Here is a 17,479-nt window from a genome sequence, read left to right as displayed (position 1 = left end):
TTTTATTTTCTCTGATAAACTCCTGTAAAATTACCCGATCACCGACGGACCCCATGCAAGTGACCCCATGCATTGGGACCCGGCAGTAGCCATTTGCATCCGACCTGTTTCAGGGTCAGTTCGGCTTGAAGGGAAAAAACAAACAAACACTGGTCGGATGTAAAGGGCAATCTGAACCTAGCCTAAGCTTTGCAAGCTTCCTGCTCCATACTCTTCTCTCTAAATGTAGCTCTTCTTATTCTACCTGTAGGCAGGAAAATACAGGACTCAGTGTTACTACAAGTGTATGTCTGTAGGGCAGCATGATAACTTAGTGGTTAGCACTGTTCCCTTGCAGTACTGTGGTTCTTAGTTTTAAACCTACACATGTATATATTTTCTATTTATTTATTTTTTCATTTTAATCCTATAGAAAAATATAGAACTCTGCGTTACTATAAGTGCATGTCGGTATTATGGTGGTTAGTAGTTACCACTGTTTCCTTATAGCACTTGGGTTCTGGGTTCAAATCCAACCAAGGGCAACATCTGCAAAGTGTTTGTATATTCTCCTTGTATAAATGCAGATATGCAATAAGTACCTGTCATGTAGAATGCCTCTTCAAGCCTTCCTTAACCTGTTAAAGGGATTATCCACCATAAGGTGGTTTTAGTACGTACCTGCCAGACAGTAATGGACATGCTTAGGAAGGATCTGCGCTTGTCTTTGAGCTAAATGGCTATGTTGTGAGATTAACATAACACTGTGGCTAACTTTTTGTGAACTGGTATTTCCTGTTTGAGTTTTCTTTTTTTGCTTACAAATCCCATAATTCCATTTTCCTCCCTCCCACACATCAGCCACCCCACCAATTGAAACATAAATGAGCTGCATCCATTCAAAAGACCTGTAGTTTTCAATCAGGGTGCCTACAGCTGTTTCATATTGATCTCTCTCCCACCAAGCGATCTCTCCACCCATTGAAACAGACAGGCTCCCTGTCAACAGCTGACTAGTGAGTCATCTCGGCTGCATTGCAACCTGGGAAAAATCTGAGACAACAGTCATTTTGTATGCTGTTAAAAATAAATATTGGGGTGAAAATCACAGAAGAATTGTGAGAAAACCGTCACACACAGGTACAGACACTGTATTATGCACTACACTAACATTACAGCCCCTGCAGCATAGTCAAGTAAAACAATTCCTGGAATACCCCTTTAAGGACAAAGGGTGTACAGGTACCCCCTTGCTTCCTGGTACTAAAGGACCAAGGGCGTACCTGTACACCCTTGGTGTTTCCTGTCACTGCCGCACACCGGGCGGTGATTGGAACGGGATGACTGCTGAGACCCCCCCCCCCCCCCATAATGGCGATCGCTGTGATTGGCTGGTAAATTCTGACCAGCAAATTACTTTTTCCAGGCCAATCTGGTCACTGGCCAATCACCCTGAAGGATAGGAGTGAGGTAGCAGGGGTGACACCTCCTCCTATCCTTTGCGATTGGTTTATCTGGAGTGACCGACCAATTGCAGACCTGGGCGGGGGGTTCAAAGTTCAGTTCCCCCACTCTGCCCTAATCTGGCCAGAGAGGGGGAACCTGTGAAGCAGCAGCAGGGATCTCCGGTGGCAGCAGCAGTGGTCACTGGAGAGCAGCAGTGAGTCGACGACAGTGGTCTCTGGAGGGCCACAGTTTAAAGACCACTGCACAGTGATCTCCAAACTGTTGCCCACCAGATGTTTCAAAACTACAAACCCCAGCATGTCCAGACAGGAAATGACTGTCTGAGCATGCTGGGAGTTGTAGTTTTGCATGATCTGGAGGGCCACAGTTTAGAGCCCACTGCACAGTGATCTCTAAACTGTGGCCCTCCAGATCTTGAATAACCAACTCCCAGCATGCATGTTGAGTCCCTCCAGCTGGTGCATAACTACAACTCCCAGCATGCCCTTCGGCTGTCATGAGATGCGGGGAGTTGTAGTTTTGCAACAGCTGAAGCACGCTGGTTGGGAAACACTGAGTTAGGGTCTGTTACCCAACTATGTTTCCGAACCTGTGTTCCTCCAGCTGTGGCAAAACTTCAAGTCCTAGCATGCACGGTCTGTCAGTGCAAGCTAAGAGTTGTAGTTTTGCAACAACTGGAGGTTTCACATCCAAATTTCTCAAACGTTTGTCAAACACCTGTGGGTTGTTATGGCTCACTGAACCCCTTGTTACGTTCCTTGAGGGGTGTAGTTTCCCAAATAGTGTGCCATATTATTATTATTATTATTTTTTTTTTTTTTTTTTTGCTGTTCTGTCACCATGGGGGCTTCCTAAATGCGACATGCCCCCCAAAAACCATGTCATCAAAATTTGCTCTCCAAAAGCCAAATGTTGCTCCTTCCTTTCAGAGGCCTCTAGTTGCGTCCACAAATCATTTTACATCCACATGTGAGGTATTTCCTTACTCAAGAGAAATTGGGTTACAAATTTTGGGGTCTTTTTACCCCCTGTAAAAATGAAAAACAGAAATATGGGGTTAAAAGAACGTTAGTGTAAAAAATTGAGATTTTAAGTTTTTTTTTTTTCCTCCACTTTGTAAGAATATTTGGAGATCGAACTCATGGGACCTATCCAGGTAAATGCTTTAACCTGAAGATAACTTTGCTGCTATTCCTGTGAAACACCTAAAGTGTTAACACACTTTCTGAATGTCATTTTCAATACCTCTAAGGGCGCAGTTTCTATAATGGGGTAATTTATGGGGGATTTCTTACAGAAAGGCCCCTCGCATCCACCAAAAACTAAACTGGTCCCTGAAAAATTCAGTTTTTGAATTTTTTGTGAAAATCTGGAAATTAACTGCTATACTTTAACCCCTTAAGGACCCAGCCAATTTTCACTGTAGGACACGGCCATTTTTTGCACATCTGACCACTGTCACTTTAAGCATTAATAACTCTGGGATGCTTTTACCTTTCATTCTGATTCCGAGAGTGTTTTTTCGTGACATATTCTACTTTATGTTAGTGGTAACATTTTGTCGATAATTGCATCATTTATTGGTGAAAAATTCCAAAATTTGATGAAAAAATTGAAAATTTTGAATTTTTTTTTACTTTGAAGCTCTCTGCTTATAAGGAAAATGAATATTCCAAATAAATTATATATTGATTCACATATACAATATGTCTACTTTATGTTTGCATCATAACGTTGACATGTTTTTACTTTTGGAAGACATCAGAGGGCTTGAAGGGCCTTCTTATTAGAAATACCCCACAAATGACCCCATTATAAAAACTGCACCCCTCAAAGTATTCAAAATGACATTCAGTAAGTGTGTTAACCCTTTAGGTGTTTTACAGGAATAGCAGCAAATTGAAGGAGAAAATTCAAAATCTTAATTTTTTTTACACTGGCATGTTCTTGTAGACCCAGTTATTGAATTTTTACAAGGGGTAATAGGAGAAAAATCTTCCTAAAATTTGTAACCCAATTTCTCTCGAGTAAGAAAATACCTCATATGTGTATGTCAAGTGTTCGGCGGGCGCAGTAGAGGGCTCAAAAGGGAAGGATCGACAGTGGGATTTTGGAGAGTGAGTTTTTCTGAAATGGTTTTTGGGGGGCATGTCACATTTCGGAAGCCCCTATGGTGCCAGGACAGCAAAAAAAACACATGGCATACTATTTTGGAAACTGCACCCCTCAAGGCACGTAACAAGGGGTCCAGTGAGCCTTAACACCCTACAGGTGTTTGATGGCTTTTCGTTAAAGTTGGATGTGAAAATTATATATATTTTTTTTCACTAAAATGCTAGTTTTCCCTGAAATTAATTTTTTTTACAAGGGATAATAGGACAAAATGACACCCAAAATTTGTAACCCCATCTCTTCTGAGTATGGAAATACCCCATGTTAGGACATAAAATGCTTTGCGGGCAAACTACAATGCTCAGAAGAGAAGGAGTCACATTTGGCTTTTGAAAAGCAATGGTTTTTGGGGGGCATGTACCATTTAGGAAGCCACTATGGTTCCAGGACAGCAAAAAAAAATCCCACATGGCACACTATTTTGGAAACTACACCCCTCAAGGCACGTAACAAGGGGTCAAGTGAGCCTTAACACCCCACAGGTGTTTGACGACTTTTCGTGAAAGTTGGATGTGTAAATGTTTTTTTTTTTTTTTCACTAAAATGCTTGTTTTCCCTCAAATTATTTTTTTTTACAAGGGGTAATAGGACAAAATGCCCCCAAAATTTGAAACCCCATCTCTTCTGAGTATGGTAATACCCCATGTGTTGGACGTCAAGTGCTCTGCTGGCGCGCTACAATGCTCAGAAGAGAAGGAGCATTTTTGGGAAAAAAATTGTTTGGAATGGAAGTCAAAGGGCATGTGTGTTTACAAATCCCCCCGTGGTGCCAAAACAGTGGACCCCCCCCCACATGTGACCCTATTTTGGAAACTACACCCCTCACAGAATTTAATAAGGGGTGCAGTGAGTATTTACACCCCACTGGCGTTTGACAGATCTTTGGAACAGTGGGCTGTGCAAATGAAAAATTAAATTTTTCATTTTCACGGACCGCTGTTCCAAAAATCTGCCGGACACCTGTGGGGCGTAAATGCTCACTGTACCCCTTATTACATTACATTACGTGAGGGGTGTAGTTTCCAAAATGGGATCACATGTGGGTATTTTTTTTTCTCGTTTATGTCAGAACCGCTGTAAAATCAGCCACCCCTGTGCAAATCGCCAATTTAGGCCTCAAATGTACATGGTGCGCTCTCACTCCTGAGCCTTGTTGTGCAACCACAGAGCATTTTACGCCCACATATGGGGTCTTTCCGTACTCAGGAGAAATTGCGTTACAAATTTTGGGGGTCTTTTTTTCCTTTTAACGCTTGTGAAAATAAAAAGTATGGGGCAACACCAGCATGTTAGTGTAAAATCTTTTATTTTTTTACACTAACAAGCTGGTGTAGACCCCAACTTTTCCTTTTCATAAGGGGTAAAAGGAGAAAAAGCCCCCCAAAATTTGTAGTGCAATTTCTCCTGAGTACGGAGATACCCCATATGTGGCCCTAATCTGTTTCCTTGAAATACGACAGGGCTCCGAAGTGAGAGAGCGCCATGCGCATTTGAGGACTAAATTAAGGAATTGCATAGGGGTGGACATAGGGGTATTCTACGCCAGTGATTCCCAAACAGGGTGCCTCCAGCTGTTGCTACATTCCCAGCATGCCTGGACAGTCTGTGGATGGAGTTGTTGTTTTGCAACAGCTGGAGGCTCCGTTTTGGAAACACGGCCATACAGTACATTTTTCATTTTTAATGGGGGGGGGGGGGGGGGACAGTGTAAGGGGTGTATATGTAGTGTTTTACACTTTATGTGTTAGTGTAGTGCTGTGTTTTTAGGGTACATTCGCACTAGCGAGTTTCCCGCTAGGAGTTTGTGCTGCAGTGAAAAATTTGCCGCAGCCCAAACTTGAAGCAGGAAACTTACTGTAAGCCTGCCCATGTGAATGTACCCTGTACATTCACATGGGGCGGGGGGGGGGGGGGGGGGAACCCCAGCTGTTTCAAAACTGCAACTCCCAGCATGTACTGGCAGACCGTGGATGCTGGGAGTTGTACTTTAGCAACAGCTGGAAACACACTGGTTGGAAAACCTTCAGTTAGGTTCTGTTACCTAACTCAGTATTTTCCAACCAGTGTGCCTCCAGCTGTTGCAAAACTACAACTCCCAGCATGTACTGATCGCCAAAGGGCATGCTGGGAGATGTAGTTATGCAATAGCTGGAGGTACGCAACTACAACTGCCAGCATGCCGAGACAGCTGTTTGGACATGCTGGGATTTGCAGTTTTGCAACATCTGGAGGGCTACAGTTTTAGAGAACACTGCAAAGTGATCTCCAAACTGTGGTCCTCCAGCTGTTGCAAAACTACAAATTCCAGCATGCCCTGACAGCAAACAGTTGTTTGGGCATGCTAGGAGTTGTAGTTTTGCAAGATCTGGAGGGCTACAGTTTAGGGACCACTATATAGTGGTCTCAAACTGTAGCCCTCCAGCTGTTGCAAAAATACATATTCCAGCATACCCAAACAGCTGTCTGGGAATGCTGAGAGTTGTAGTTTTGCAACATCTGGAGGGCTACAGTAAGAGACCACTGTATAATGGTCTCAAACTCTACCCTCCAGATGTTGCTAGGCAACTCACCGGCTTCCGTCGGATCCAGCCGCACGTCATCGCCGCCCGCCGATCTCCGTCGCCTGCAGCCTCCGTCGCCCGCTTGGATCAGTAAGTGGATCTTCGGCGCCGGTCCCCGTCGTTTCCCCGTCCTGCCCCGCCTTGTTGTGGGTGGGCAGGACGGGGAAAATGAAAGTTAACCCCCTCCCCCCGATCTGCTATTGGTGGTCGCGTCTAGTTCACCAATAGCAGGGATAGGAGGGGTGGCACCCGTGCCACCTCACTCCTATCGCTTCATGGGGATCCTGGGTGTCTTAGACAACTGCGATCCCCCTTATATTCCGGGTCACTATAGACCCGTAATGACCCGGAATCGCGCAAATTGCAAGTGTGAATTCACTTGCGATTTGCCACGATCGCCGACATGGGGGGGTCTGATGACCCCCCTGGGCGTTTGCACGTTCAGCAGGCATCCCGTTCCGATCCCCGCCCGGCGCGCGGCAGGGGCCGGAATTCTCCATGACGTACGCGTATGTCATGGGTCCTTAAGTACCAGGTTGTTATGACGTACGCGTACGTCATGGGTCCTTAAGGGGTTAAAGCCCTCTAATGTCTTCAGAGATTAAAGGCATATCAACTTTATGATGCAATAATAAAGTAACATATTGTATATGTGAATCTATATATAATGGCATGTGCATTTTCCTTACAAGCAGAGAGTTTCAAAGTTAGAAAAATGCTAATTTTGGAATTTTTCACAAAGAAATGAGTCAAGTATCTCTGACAATTTAGCACTGTCTTAAAGTAGAATATGTCACGAACAAACATCGTCAGAATCAGAATGATAGGTACAAGCATTCCAGAGTTATTAATGCATAAAGTGACACAGGTCAGATTTGTAATGAATTGCCTGGTCCTTAAGGTCAAAATGGGCTTCGTCCTTAAAGGGGTTAAATATAATATTAATTTTAAACTCTTCAATATAATATACAAATGATTATAATAAAAATGTATTTTGGATTCTTCAGTGTTTACTTTCCAAGGATAGAAGAGTACAGGGAAGAATGGTGACTGCTGTGTTCTGTTTAACACCTCCTACAGCTAAAATCGCACCACCGCTCTCATTTATCGGTGATGATGAACAATGCTTTCTCGTTTATAGTCGCACATTTAATAGCATATGATTTGTCATAATGTATTTTTGTTGACAACCGCTGGCAAAGACACCTGTTAACAAACATTAGCAACTAATTAATTTCTAGTTAATGGGTTTTATAGTATGCAGGGTGTCTTGGCGTTCTCTCAATTTCATTAGTGTTATGCTAATATAGTTCAGTTATACATTTAGTAATTGTATTATTGGTTTGTTTCCTAATTAGATTATTTTCATCCGCTCTAAAAACACTTCATTTTTTTTCATGCACATTAAAGACACAAGTCTCATTTATAGAAAGTCAATGGCTCTTGAGGTCGCTTCTGTTCATGATGGTGAAATATGGAGCGAGGTAGAATAATTATTATATACATGTCTCCTAATTTCCTCTGGAAGCTATCCATATTCAAAGACTGCAGCCCTGATCTCAGCCAACTAATGTCATCAGAACTGTGGATCTACTCCACTCTCTATGGTGCAGTCGTTCATTTTGGACAAACTCTTTCCCTGATATAACTGTGCATTCACTCCCAACAAAAACAATAACTACACTGGAAACTGACAAAAAATAAAACAAAAGTTTTTTGTTGGTTAACACTAAAGAAACATTTGATGTTGTTTAGCTTATAGGAATTGCCCATGTTTTCTATACACTATAAAGCATGGAAAACGAGTGTAATTTCTACTTGATGGTGGATAGTGTGCACCAAAAGTGTTGTTATTCCTTCCATACTTTTAGGTCCTAGTGTTAATCATCAGATTTTACCCTATATAATGCTTGGCAAAGCGTTATATAGGGTAAAATTGTTGTCCTCACCATCCCCGGGGGATGCTCCTGCCCCAAGGATGGTGAAGATATGAAGTTATAAACTAGTCACCGCCGCCGCTGTAAGTAGTCACCTGGGCGGGGAGCTCTTCTCATCTACTCCCGTTCTTCGGCCGTGAGCGACGCCCCCTCCGCTTGATTGATTGGCTGCGTCATGGTTCCGCTCACTGAACAGACGGAGCAGAGCGATGACGCTGCCCATCAATCAAGCGGAGGGGGTGTCGCTCCCGGCCGAAGAACGGGAGTTTGTGAGAAGAGCTCCCCGCCCAGGTGACTACTTACTGCGGCGGCGGTTAGTTTATAACTTCATATCTTCACCATCCCTGGGGGCAGGAGCGTCCCCCAGGGATGGTGAAAATAAAGATTTTACCCTATATAACGCTTTGCCAATCGTTATATAGGGTAAAATCTGATGATTGGTTCCCTTTAACTTCTTAAACTTATGTGGAACTTGCTAAATTAAGTATCAATAGAACTCCTTTCTTGTGCAATTAAATATGCTTTTTTTCTTCTTCTCATTTTAGGACAAAAAAGAACGTGTTTCAAAGTTTGATACGTTACGTCATTCAATAGCTGGGATTATACGGTCTCCAAAATCAATGCTTGGATCTTCCTCCGTAAGTTGAAAACTATATATTACTATACAATACTTTTTTTCTTTCTTTACAACTGATGAGTTGAATACTACAACCTGCTCTTTTTTTCTAATTGGTTTATATTTTCTGATTAAATTCTTTTATTTTTTTAACAAATTATAGGGGCAGCCAACTTGCCTAATCTATTTTAAGAGCATACTTAACAGTGATACTTTACAAATGCTGTTTGACCTGTGCTGAGGTTATTCTACAGGGAGGGGAGGCTGAGCTTTAGCTATTGTGAAAGGTATCTTACCTATATACTGGCTTTCACAGTAATCCTGTCTGTGATAATGAGGGGGAGGCTGCTGGAAAGTGGTCTGTACAGAACAGGAAGGGTCAATTTAGAGATCAGAATGAAAATTGGGGGATTTTAGGATTATTTCGAAAATGTAGTAAATTGGAAAAAAAATCATCGAAAATTCTTAAAATATATAGGTAGTAAAATAGAAAATACAAAAAAAAATCACCACAAAAAGTTTCTTTTTTTTTTTTTATAAAAAAAAGGTAATTTTTTTGTTGACAACATTTGCGGCACATTTTTTTTTGACAAACCATAAATTGTCCATTACCTACTGTAGATTTTATTCTGTGGTAAACATTATCGGTTATATAACTGTGATGAAAGGGCTCACATTTACTTCTGATTTACAGTGCTGGTTGCCAAAAAAAAGAGAAAAAAAGCTATACATAGCACTACAAGGGGGAGCATTACTTCTTCTCATACAAAATGTTGTAATGTGGATACATAGGCCCACATTTATCAAACTGTGTGAGAGAAAAAGTGGAGATATTTTCCCACAGAAACCAATCAGAGCTCAGCTTTCACTTTACCAGAGCTCGCTAGCTGAGCTGTGATTGGTTGCTGTGGGTAAATAAATCTCTCCATTTTCTTCTTACTCAGTTTGATAAATCTGGGACATAGTGTTGATGTATGGTTCTTAATTTAGTTATTACTAGTCCTGATGTGTATATGGTACAATAGTAACTTGTGCTTGCAGAAACCTACTACACAAAACGAGTTCTGCTTTATTAGAGGGTTTTATGGAAATGATATTCTATATGGTTTGCTTAAAGAGGCTGTTTACACATTTTTTTTCTTTTTGTGTACGCTTTTCAATTTTGGAGCAACTTAGGTGCCCTTTGAAACAGCAGTACCTGCCAAACATTTTTTTTTGTGTGTTGTACATGCAAATCTTTTCTCAGATTGTACTACAGTCTTTCTTCACGTTTTTCTCCTTTCATATGTAATGATTGTTTCATTTTATAATAGTAACTATACACCTGTTTGGGGTGCACCACTGCGGTGAATGGCACAACCACAGGTGTTGGGGTGTGAGTGGTGGGATCAGATGTTAACCCCCGGGGGGGTCAGATGGTATTAACCCCTATGTGTTTGTGACGCCAGTGTGGTTTTCGGATTCCGGAACACCACACGCCCGGATTCCCCGCTATCCCACGGGCTAGTAGTAAATAAAGAGTCCACAACCAGTTATGGATAAACTGAGGCTTTACTGAATAGAAGACAGGTGTAATTATCTTCACAGCTAAGGCCAGAATTCTCAGAGATGTGACCAGGACCCAGAGGACCTCGCAGCTTGCTGGACCAATACTTGTAATAAACTTGACTTTGACTTGTAATTTAGACTTGACTTGTACTATGTTCAGGACTTGACTAGATGTAGGGACAGCAGACATAGACTTGTAGACTTACTGGAGAGTTGTAGCTTTTTGGTACTCCAAATGCTGTACACTTGTCTCTAAGGCCTCTGGTAGCTGCTTCAGCAAAGACTTAGATGTTACTCTCAGAAGAGTCTGAGGAAAAGAGAGCTAATTAAAGATGGCCACCTCTTTATATAGTGGGGGGCTGGACTAAAGCCTATTGGTCAAGCTGTGGGTCATAGGTTAAAGCTGGTGCTCTCTGGGGGTACATGTTGTAGCAAATCACATAACATGTGACAGGCTTACTCACAGGTCTTGAGTCCTCCAAATGTCCTGTATACTATCTATCCATAAGAATCCTGTCTATGCTCTTAAAGGTATACACACCAGATTTAATAAATTAACAAGAGAACAAGGGGAGTCCCTGCAGGGGAGCCCCCAGGTCACTGAGGGACTCAACCTGACAGAGCCTACAGGTAGTACAGGAATGTGTACCCGTACTGGAGCATCACATATTCATTTTCAATAGTTCATTTATTTTGTAGTTTTTTGAACACAGAGCTCTTTCCATGAATTATTCTGAAGCCCATGGCTCTTTTCACTCCATGTTCGTGGTATACATTTGCTTTATGCCTTGCAAAACCTATCCATAGCTCTATTACCTGACACCAAAAAAGTGTTATTTTGGCCTTTTATTCCAGTGGTTTCTTTTGGGGAGTCTCCCCATATTTACCTCTTTCAGACACTACAGAACACAGAGCTTTTAAATTTGTTCATTTTGGGCCTTTTTGAGTGTCATTATATTACATATGATCAGAAGAGATTGCTAGATAGTTTAAATACAGCTAAAGCAATCTTTAAACCACATCCTCAACATCAATTTTCTTTTTGTTTAGCATTTTTTTTTTCTTTTATAGTTTCTACACTTGCATTGCTCTTCTCTTCATTGTAAAGCTCAGCATTCCTACCAAGCACATGGTTAAATATATAAGTATTTGGCTCCTAGCTGCTTACTATTTTATGAGCTTTCTGCACATTTCTGTAAGCACTCAGCTGTACAGTATGCAAATAAACTTAAAACTGAAGCTTTAAAAGATCGGCATGCTTGCATGTGATAGAACTCTATGAGATAGAAATGGCTCAGAGGATGGCTTATATGCTTTTATTCTGTTTATTTACTTTCACTCCACCTCTACACAGTATTTTTTTTATGTTCAAAAGGCAAAGAATCTCTCTCTTTTGTAGTTGAAATGAAACCCGTGGGCTGTTTTCAGCCAAACTGAATGAGAGGTGCACAGTGTGAAGTCAGCAATTAACAGCGAAGCGGTGAAATGAGAACTGATAAGAAAAGTTATGGCATGATATAAACTCTTACTCTCTTACAAAGTAATACAGAGATGCAATCGCCATTTAGGCAGTGATGAAGACTACTCCTATAACCCTGCATGTCTGTGGCCCTAAATAAAACATTTTGTTAGCTTAAAGGACAACTGCAGCCATAACAACTTATCCCCTATGCCAGCAGTCGGACTCCCCATGATCTCCCAAAAGGGCCCCGGCATTGCCGCTCTGTGAGAGCGGCTAATGCACATAGCGTCGACCTCACTAAGGTCGACGGTACGCCCCCCTCTACACCCCCTCCCCATACAGCTCTATGGGAGAGGTGGGGAGGCATGAACACTGCTTCCCTGCCACTCCCATAGAACTACATGGAGGAGGCATGTCTCAGCCAGGGGCCCGTGCAGGAGATTGCGGGGGGTCCCAGCAGTCGGACACCCCGCGATCAGACACTTATCCCCTACCCTGTGGATAGGGGATAAGTTATTATGCTGCATATTTCCTTTAATTCTTACTTGTATTTTTATGCGACGCAACAACTTAACATGGGTGTAAGTATCCAAAATGATTTAATTAAGCCATCTCATTAAAGAAACTCCTTAATACATGAAGCTAAATATGTTTAGTACATATGCTCAATGCGCATGCTCAAATATAAACCTACAGATTCATCTGCAACTGTCACAGCTTCTCTTTCCCTCTGCGTATATAGTCCTGAAAGGGAGATCAAATGTCAATTCCTCCCAAACTTTCAACATGTCACTATCAAGCAGTGTCAGACAAAACAACCCCCCACGGTGTAGAGCTGCAAGTCCCAAAGAGACCCAGATTAAGAACAGAGAGTATAATCAAATGATCTTAATCCACTGAATAAAAAGCACCTTTTCAGTTTCTATTATTACAGTTCTACATGAAGAATTTAGCTGATGAAGGGGGTCATGTGAACCCTAAAACACATTATTTCTGTACTACTTTTTATTTAATGAAAGATCATTTGGCTATACCTCCTGATCTTCTTCTTGCTTTCTTTTGTACCTGTAACACTTTACTGTGATAGTTTTTTATTTCTTAAAGACGACCTGTGGTCATTTCTGAAAATGCTATTTACTGGTATGTAAAGATCTCTTGGGCTGATTACATTCCTTTTTACAGTTTGTCGACACGTGCCGGCATAATGGGATGTTCTAGTTCATCTGACAGATTCCCAAATCCATCATAAGGGCGTGCATCTATATATGCTTTCCTGCAAGTAGGTACGGGTGGGCCTTTCTGGGCCAGGGGGCATGAATAACTTGCATCCGTGTAATGTGCTCTCCCATTGCTTCCTTCTAATGTAGTCAGCAGGATCGCTGCCGGAGACCAGCCTCACAAAGAGATCTTTACGTACCAGATTGATTTTTTTTTTTTAAATAAATGACCACAGGTTCTTATGTCAGCATGGAACTTCCACTCACCTTCCATGATCCATGTCATGTACATCTCAGTGGTTCCAGATCCTGGCTGAGCAGTGCTTTCTGCTTTTTGTTTTGACACGTTTGAAGGACCCACTCAGCCAATCACTTACCATAGTGATGACCCACCTTGGCAACTGATTGTGTGGAGACTTTCTGTGCATTGAAACGAAAACAGGAAGCTGTTATCCGCCAGGAAAGGGCACACATTGGGATGAATGTGGAAAGGAATTGGGGCAGGTGAGTATGTATTTTGAGTTTGTTTTGTTTTTGTGTTTTTCTCCCCTGAGCACAAACCTTTTGTATGACCAGACATCTGCTTTAGACTTTGTCTATGCCGTGTACACAAAGATCTGTAGCAATAAAACAGTTACTTGGATAAGGATGGACATTCACTTTAAATACAATTTTAAGTAAGGGTAATCTTTATTCTGTTTTAAAACTTTTTGTATGTTTTTCAGTTTTTTGACGTAATTTCAACCAGCGAGAAGCCTTTGTCAGAACAGGATTGGTACCATGGTGCAATACCAAGAGTTGAAGCACAAGAGCTGTTAAAGCAGCAAGGGGACTTCTTGGTGCGAGAGAGCCATGGGAAACCTGGTGAATATGTCCTTTCTGTGTTTTCAGATACACAGCGGAGGCATTTTATCATTCAGTTTGCTGATGTAAGTCTTTGAGAAACTTTTTTTTATTATTTGTGAATGTTTGTCTTGTAGATTTCATCACATGTTCTTATGTGAGTTTTGTTTCATTTAGTGATATTGCCTTCAATATTTACTTCCAGTAATATGTTTACTCTGTCCCAAAACTCTTGCTTTGTTCTTTCTTATGTGGTTTTGCAGTGACTGTGTAATTTTATAATGTTCAGATAGGTTCACCATCCACTAAACGTTACTGCCGTAAACAAATTATATTTTGGAGAATGGGTAAATTCACATGTTTACAGAGGTTATACAGTATTTAAATAATTAAAAATAAAATTGTCTAACAACGGGAAAAATGCTGCTTCTATGGTGCCCCTCCACCTCCCCCTAGTCATTATTTACTTTGCTGCAGCTATGAGGTTCCTGTACACCCTTGTGATCATCACAGTCAGTCTTTGGCCACAGCAGTGATGCCTTCATATATGGCATAAGAATACCGAGGCCACTGATTGACAATGTCACTGAACGTTAAATGGGTAATCTGGTGGAAAAAATATTTTTTTGAATCAACTGGTAACAAAGTTAGATTTGTAAACTATGGACAAAATGTATAAAATGGTGCAGCTCACAATCACACACTGACCAAGGTGGATTGGGCAATATACCTATACCCTAGGGGGGAGATTTATCAAAACCTGTGCAAAGGAAAAGTTGCCCAGTTGCTCATAGCAACCAATCAGATCGCTTCTTTCATTTTCAGAGGCCTTGTTAAAAATGAAAGAAGCGAGCTGATTGGTTGCTATGGGCAACTGGGCAACTTTTCCTCTGGACAGGTTTTGATAAATCTCCCCCTAGGTGTGTAAAATTTAGAAAAGGGAGAAAAAAAAAGGAGCCCACACCTCAAGGACAATGGTATTTTTTATAATTGAAATAGATTAGTCTGAGACCGTGCTTCAATTATAAAGAATAATAACATTTAATACATGTAAAAATACACGTAAATTCCCCCCACAGGGCCCTTGTGGAAGGAATAATGTAGTTATACCTTCCACAAGGGCCCTGTGGGGGAATTTACATGTGTTTTTACATTTTAATACATTTTATTAATCTTTATAATTGAATCACGGTCTCAGCCAAATCTATTTCAACCATATAAAATACCATTGTCCTTGAGGTGTGGGCTCCTTCTTTTTTTTTCTCCAGATTTGTAAATTACTTCTATTTAAAAATCTTGAGCCTTTCAGTACTTATTATCTGCTATATACTACAGAGAAAGTTGAGTAGTTCTCCTTCGCTCCACTTTATTATTCTGTGAATTGTGCGCAGGAGGCAGGCCCGCCGGCTAAATTTTAATATTTGTCGCTCGTGGCGTCAGCAGTTGGGGCAGCGGTCACGTGACCAGTGACAAATTGAGCCATTAGGCCTGCCACCAGTGCGCAGTTCACAGAAGATAGAAGCAAATCTTCGGAGGGACGTATCTCCGGCGCCAAGGTACGGATTTGAGTCAGTGACCCCTCTTTGGTCTCCTGTTTACCCACACTATAACCCAGTGTATTGGGTTTGATGTGGGTGAACAGAATGACCATTTTCCTTTAAAGGGGTATTCCAGTGGAAAAAATAAATTTCATATGAACTTGCTCCAGAAAGTTAAACCGATTTGTAAATGACTTCTGTTAAAAAAAATACAAACTCTTCCAGTACTTATTAACTGCTGTATGGTCCAGAGGAAATTGAGTTGTTCTTTTCTGTCTGACCACAGTGCTCTCTGCTGACACCTCTGTGCATGTCAGGAACTGTCTGGAGAAGGAAAGGTTTGCTATGGGGATTTGCTCCTACTTTGGACAGTTGGACACAGACAGAGGTGTCAGCAGGAACTGTGTGAGGAACTGTCCAGAGTAGGAACAATACCCCATAAAAAACCTTTCCTTCTTCGGACAGTTCCTGACATGTACAGAGGCGTCAGGATAGAGCACTGTGGTCAGACAGAAAATAACTCCTCTTCCTCTGTAGTATACAGAAGCTGATAAGCACTGGAAGGATTAAGATTTTTTAATAGAAGTAATTTACAAATCTGGTTAACTTTCTGGCACCAGTTGATTTAAAAAAAAAAAAAAAAAAAAAAGAATTATTTACTTACTGATAATTCGGTTTTCTTGAGTCCACCATGACAGCCCACATGAGAGATGGTCCCATAGGGCCTAATAGGAACAGGAAACAGAGAATTTAAAAGCCCCTACCCCCCTGCACATTCCTCAGTGTTTTACAAATTACTTAAAGGACACCAGGAAAAATGCATAACCTTAGAAAACCAGCACCAAGAAGGGAGGGGTATTATGGGGCTGTCATGGTGGACTCAAGAAAAACAAATTATTGGTAAGTGAATACATATCATCCACCATGACAGCCCACATGAGAAATGCCAGATAGGCATCATTAGGGAGGGACAATGACCTGTAACACTTTTCTACCAAAGGCCAGAACATGAGTATAAGACAAGTCAAGTTTATAATGCTTAAAAAATGTATGAATACTGGACCACGTAGCAGCTTTGTATATTTGGTCTATAGATGCAGCAGACTTTCTGCCCAGGAAGTTGATACTGATCTTGCAGAATGGGCTTTTAGCCCATCTGGGACTTGTTCACCTCTACTTTTGTAGGCTTCTGATATAGTACATTTGATCCAATGGGCTATAGAACTTTTAGACGCTTTTTTTTACTATTGGTACTGTAATAGCAAGTTTTGGTCCTTTCTCCAAGGACTAGTGACCTCTAGATACTTTTAAAAGACACCTTCTGACACCCAAAGAATGGAATTTTTCTTCTTGTAAATTTTTTGGATCACTGCAGAAGGAAGGGAGAATAATTTCTTGAGATCCATAAAAGTCCGTTACCACTTTCGGTAAAAAAGAAGGATCTAGGCTTAACGGAGTACTCCAGTGCAAAATAACGTATCCCCTATCCAAAGGGGGGGGGGGGGGGGTCCGGAATCTCCTTGACGAGGCCGCGGCAGTCTGCAGGAAGTGAAGTTTCGTCCCCAGCAGAAAGCTGCGGCAGACACTCCCCCTCCATGTATCTCTATAGGGTACATGCAGGGGGCGTGTCGGCCGCCGCGTCATACGGGGAAGGAACGCCCTCTTTCCTGTATATTGTCGAGGCCCCGTACCGGAGATCCCGGGGGGCCCCAGCGCTCGGACCCCCTGCTATCTAGAACTTATCCCCTATCCTTCGGATAGGGGATAAGTTATTTTGCACTATAGATGTCCTTTAAGGTTACTCTATTGTAAGATGTAGACATATAAGGTTCTCTTATTGAAAAGGCTTGAATTTCTCAAATTCTACGGGCTGACGTTGTAGCAATAAGGAAAGCTGTTTTGAAAGTGAGGAATTTTTGTGACCATTGATCCAATGGTTCAAAAGGTTGAGCAGTAGGAGCTGAAAGCACCCAGTTTAACCCCTTAAGGACACATGACGTTCTCATACGTCTCCATTTCCGAGTCCTTAAGGACACATGACGTATGAGAACGTCATGTGTTTTACCGGCCCCCCGGAACCATCTGGAGCGGAGCCGGTGCCCGATGCCTGCTGAAATCGTTCAGCAGGCATCGGGGCAT

The 17,479-nt window shown here is 41.8% G+C and overlaps 1 protein-coding gene across 7 annotated transcripts in view; it reads left to right on the top strand.

Moving 5' to 3' along the window:
* FER (FER tyrosine kinase) overlaps positions 1 to 17,479 on the top strand; it is a 312,225-nt gene that overhangs the window by 141,514 nt on the left and 153,232 nt on the right. For all 7 annotated transcript variants that reach the window (XM_056537490.1, XM_056537495.1, XM_056537491.1 and 4 more), the window contains 2 exons: positions 8,662 to 8,754; positions 13,685 to 13,888. In XM_056537490.1, coding sequence (XP_056393465.1) covers positions 8,662 to 8,754; positions 13,685 to 13,888 — 297 coding nt within the window. The remainder of the gene's footprint in view (positions 1 to 8,661; positions 8,755 to 13,684; positions 13,889 to 17,479) is intronic.

Source organism: Hyla sarda, chromosome 1 (genome assembly GCF_029499605.1).
Source record: "Hyla sarda isolate aHylSar1 chromosome 1, aHylSar1.hap1, whole genome shotgun sequence".
NCBI classification, from domain to species: domain Eukaryota; kingdom Metazoa; phylum Chordata; class Amphibia; order Anura; family Hylidae; genus Hyla; species Hyla sarda.
This window is presented reverse-complemented; position numbering and strand designations above follow the sequence as displayed.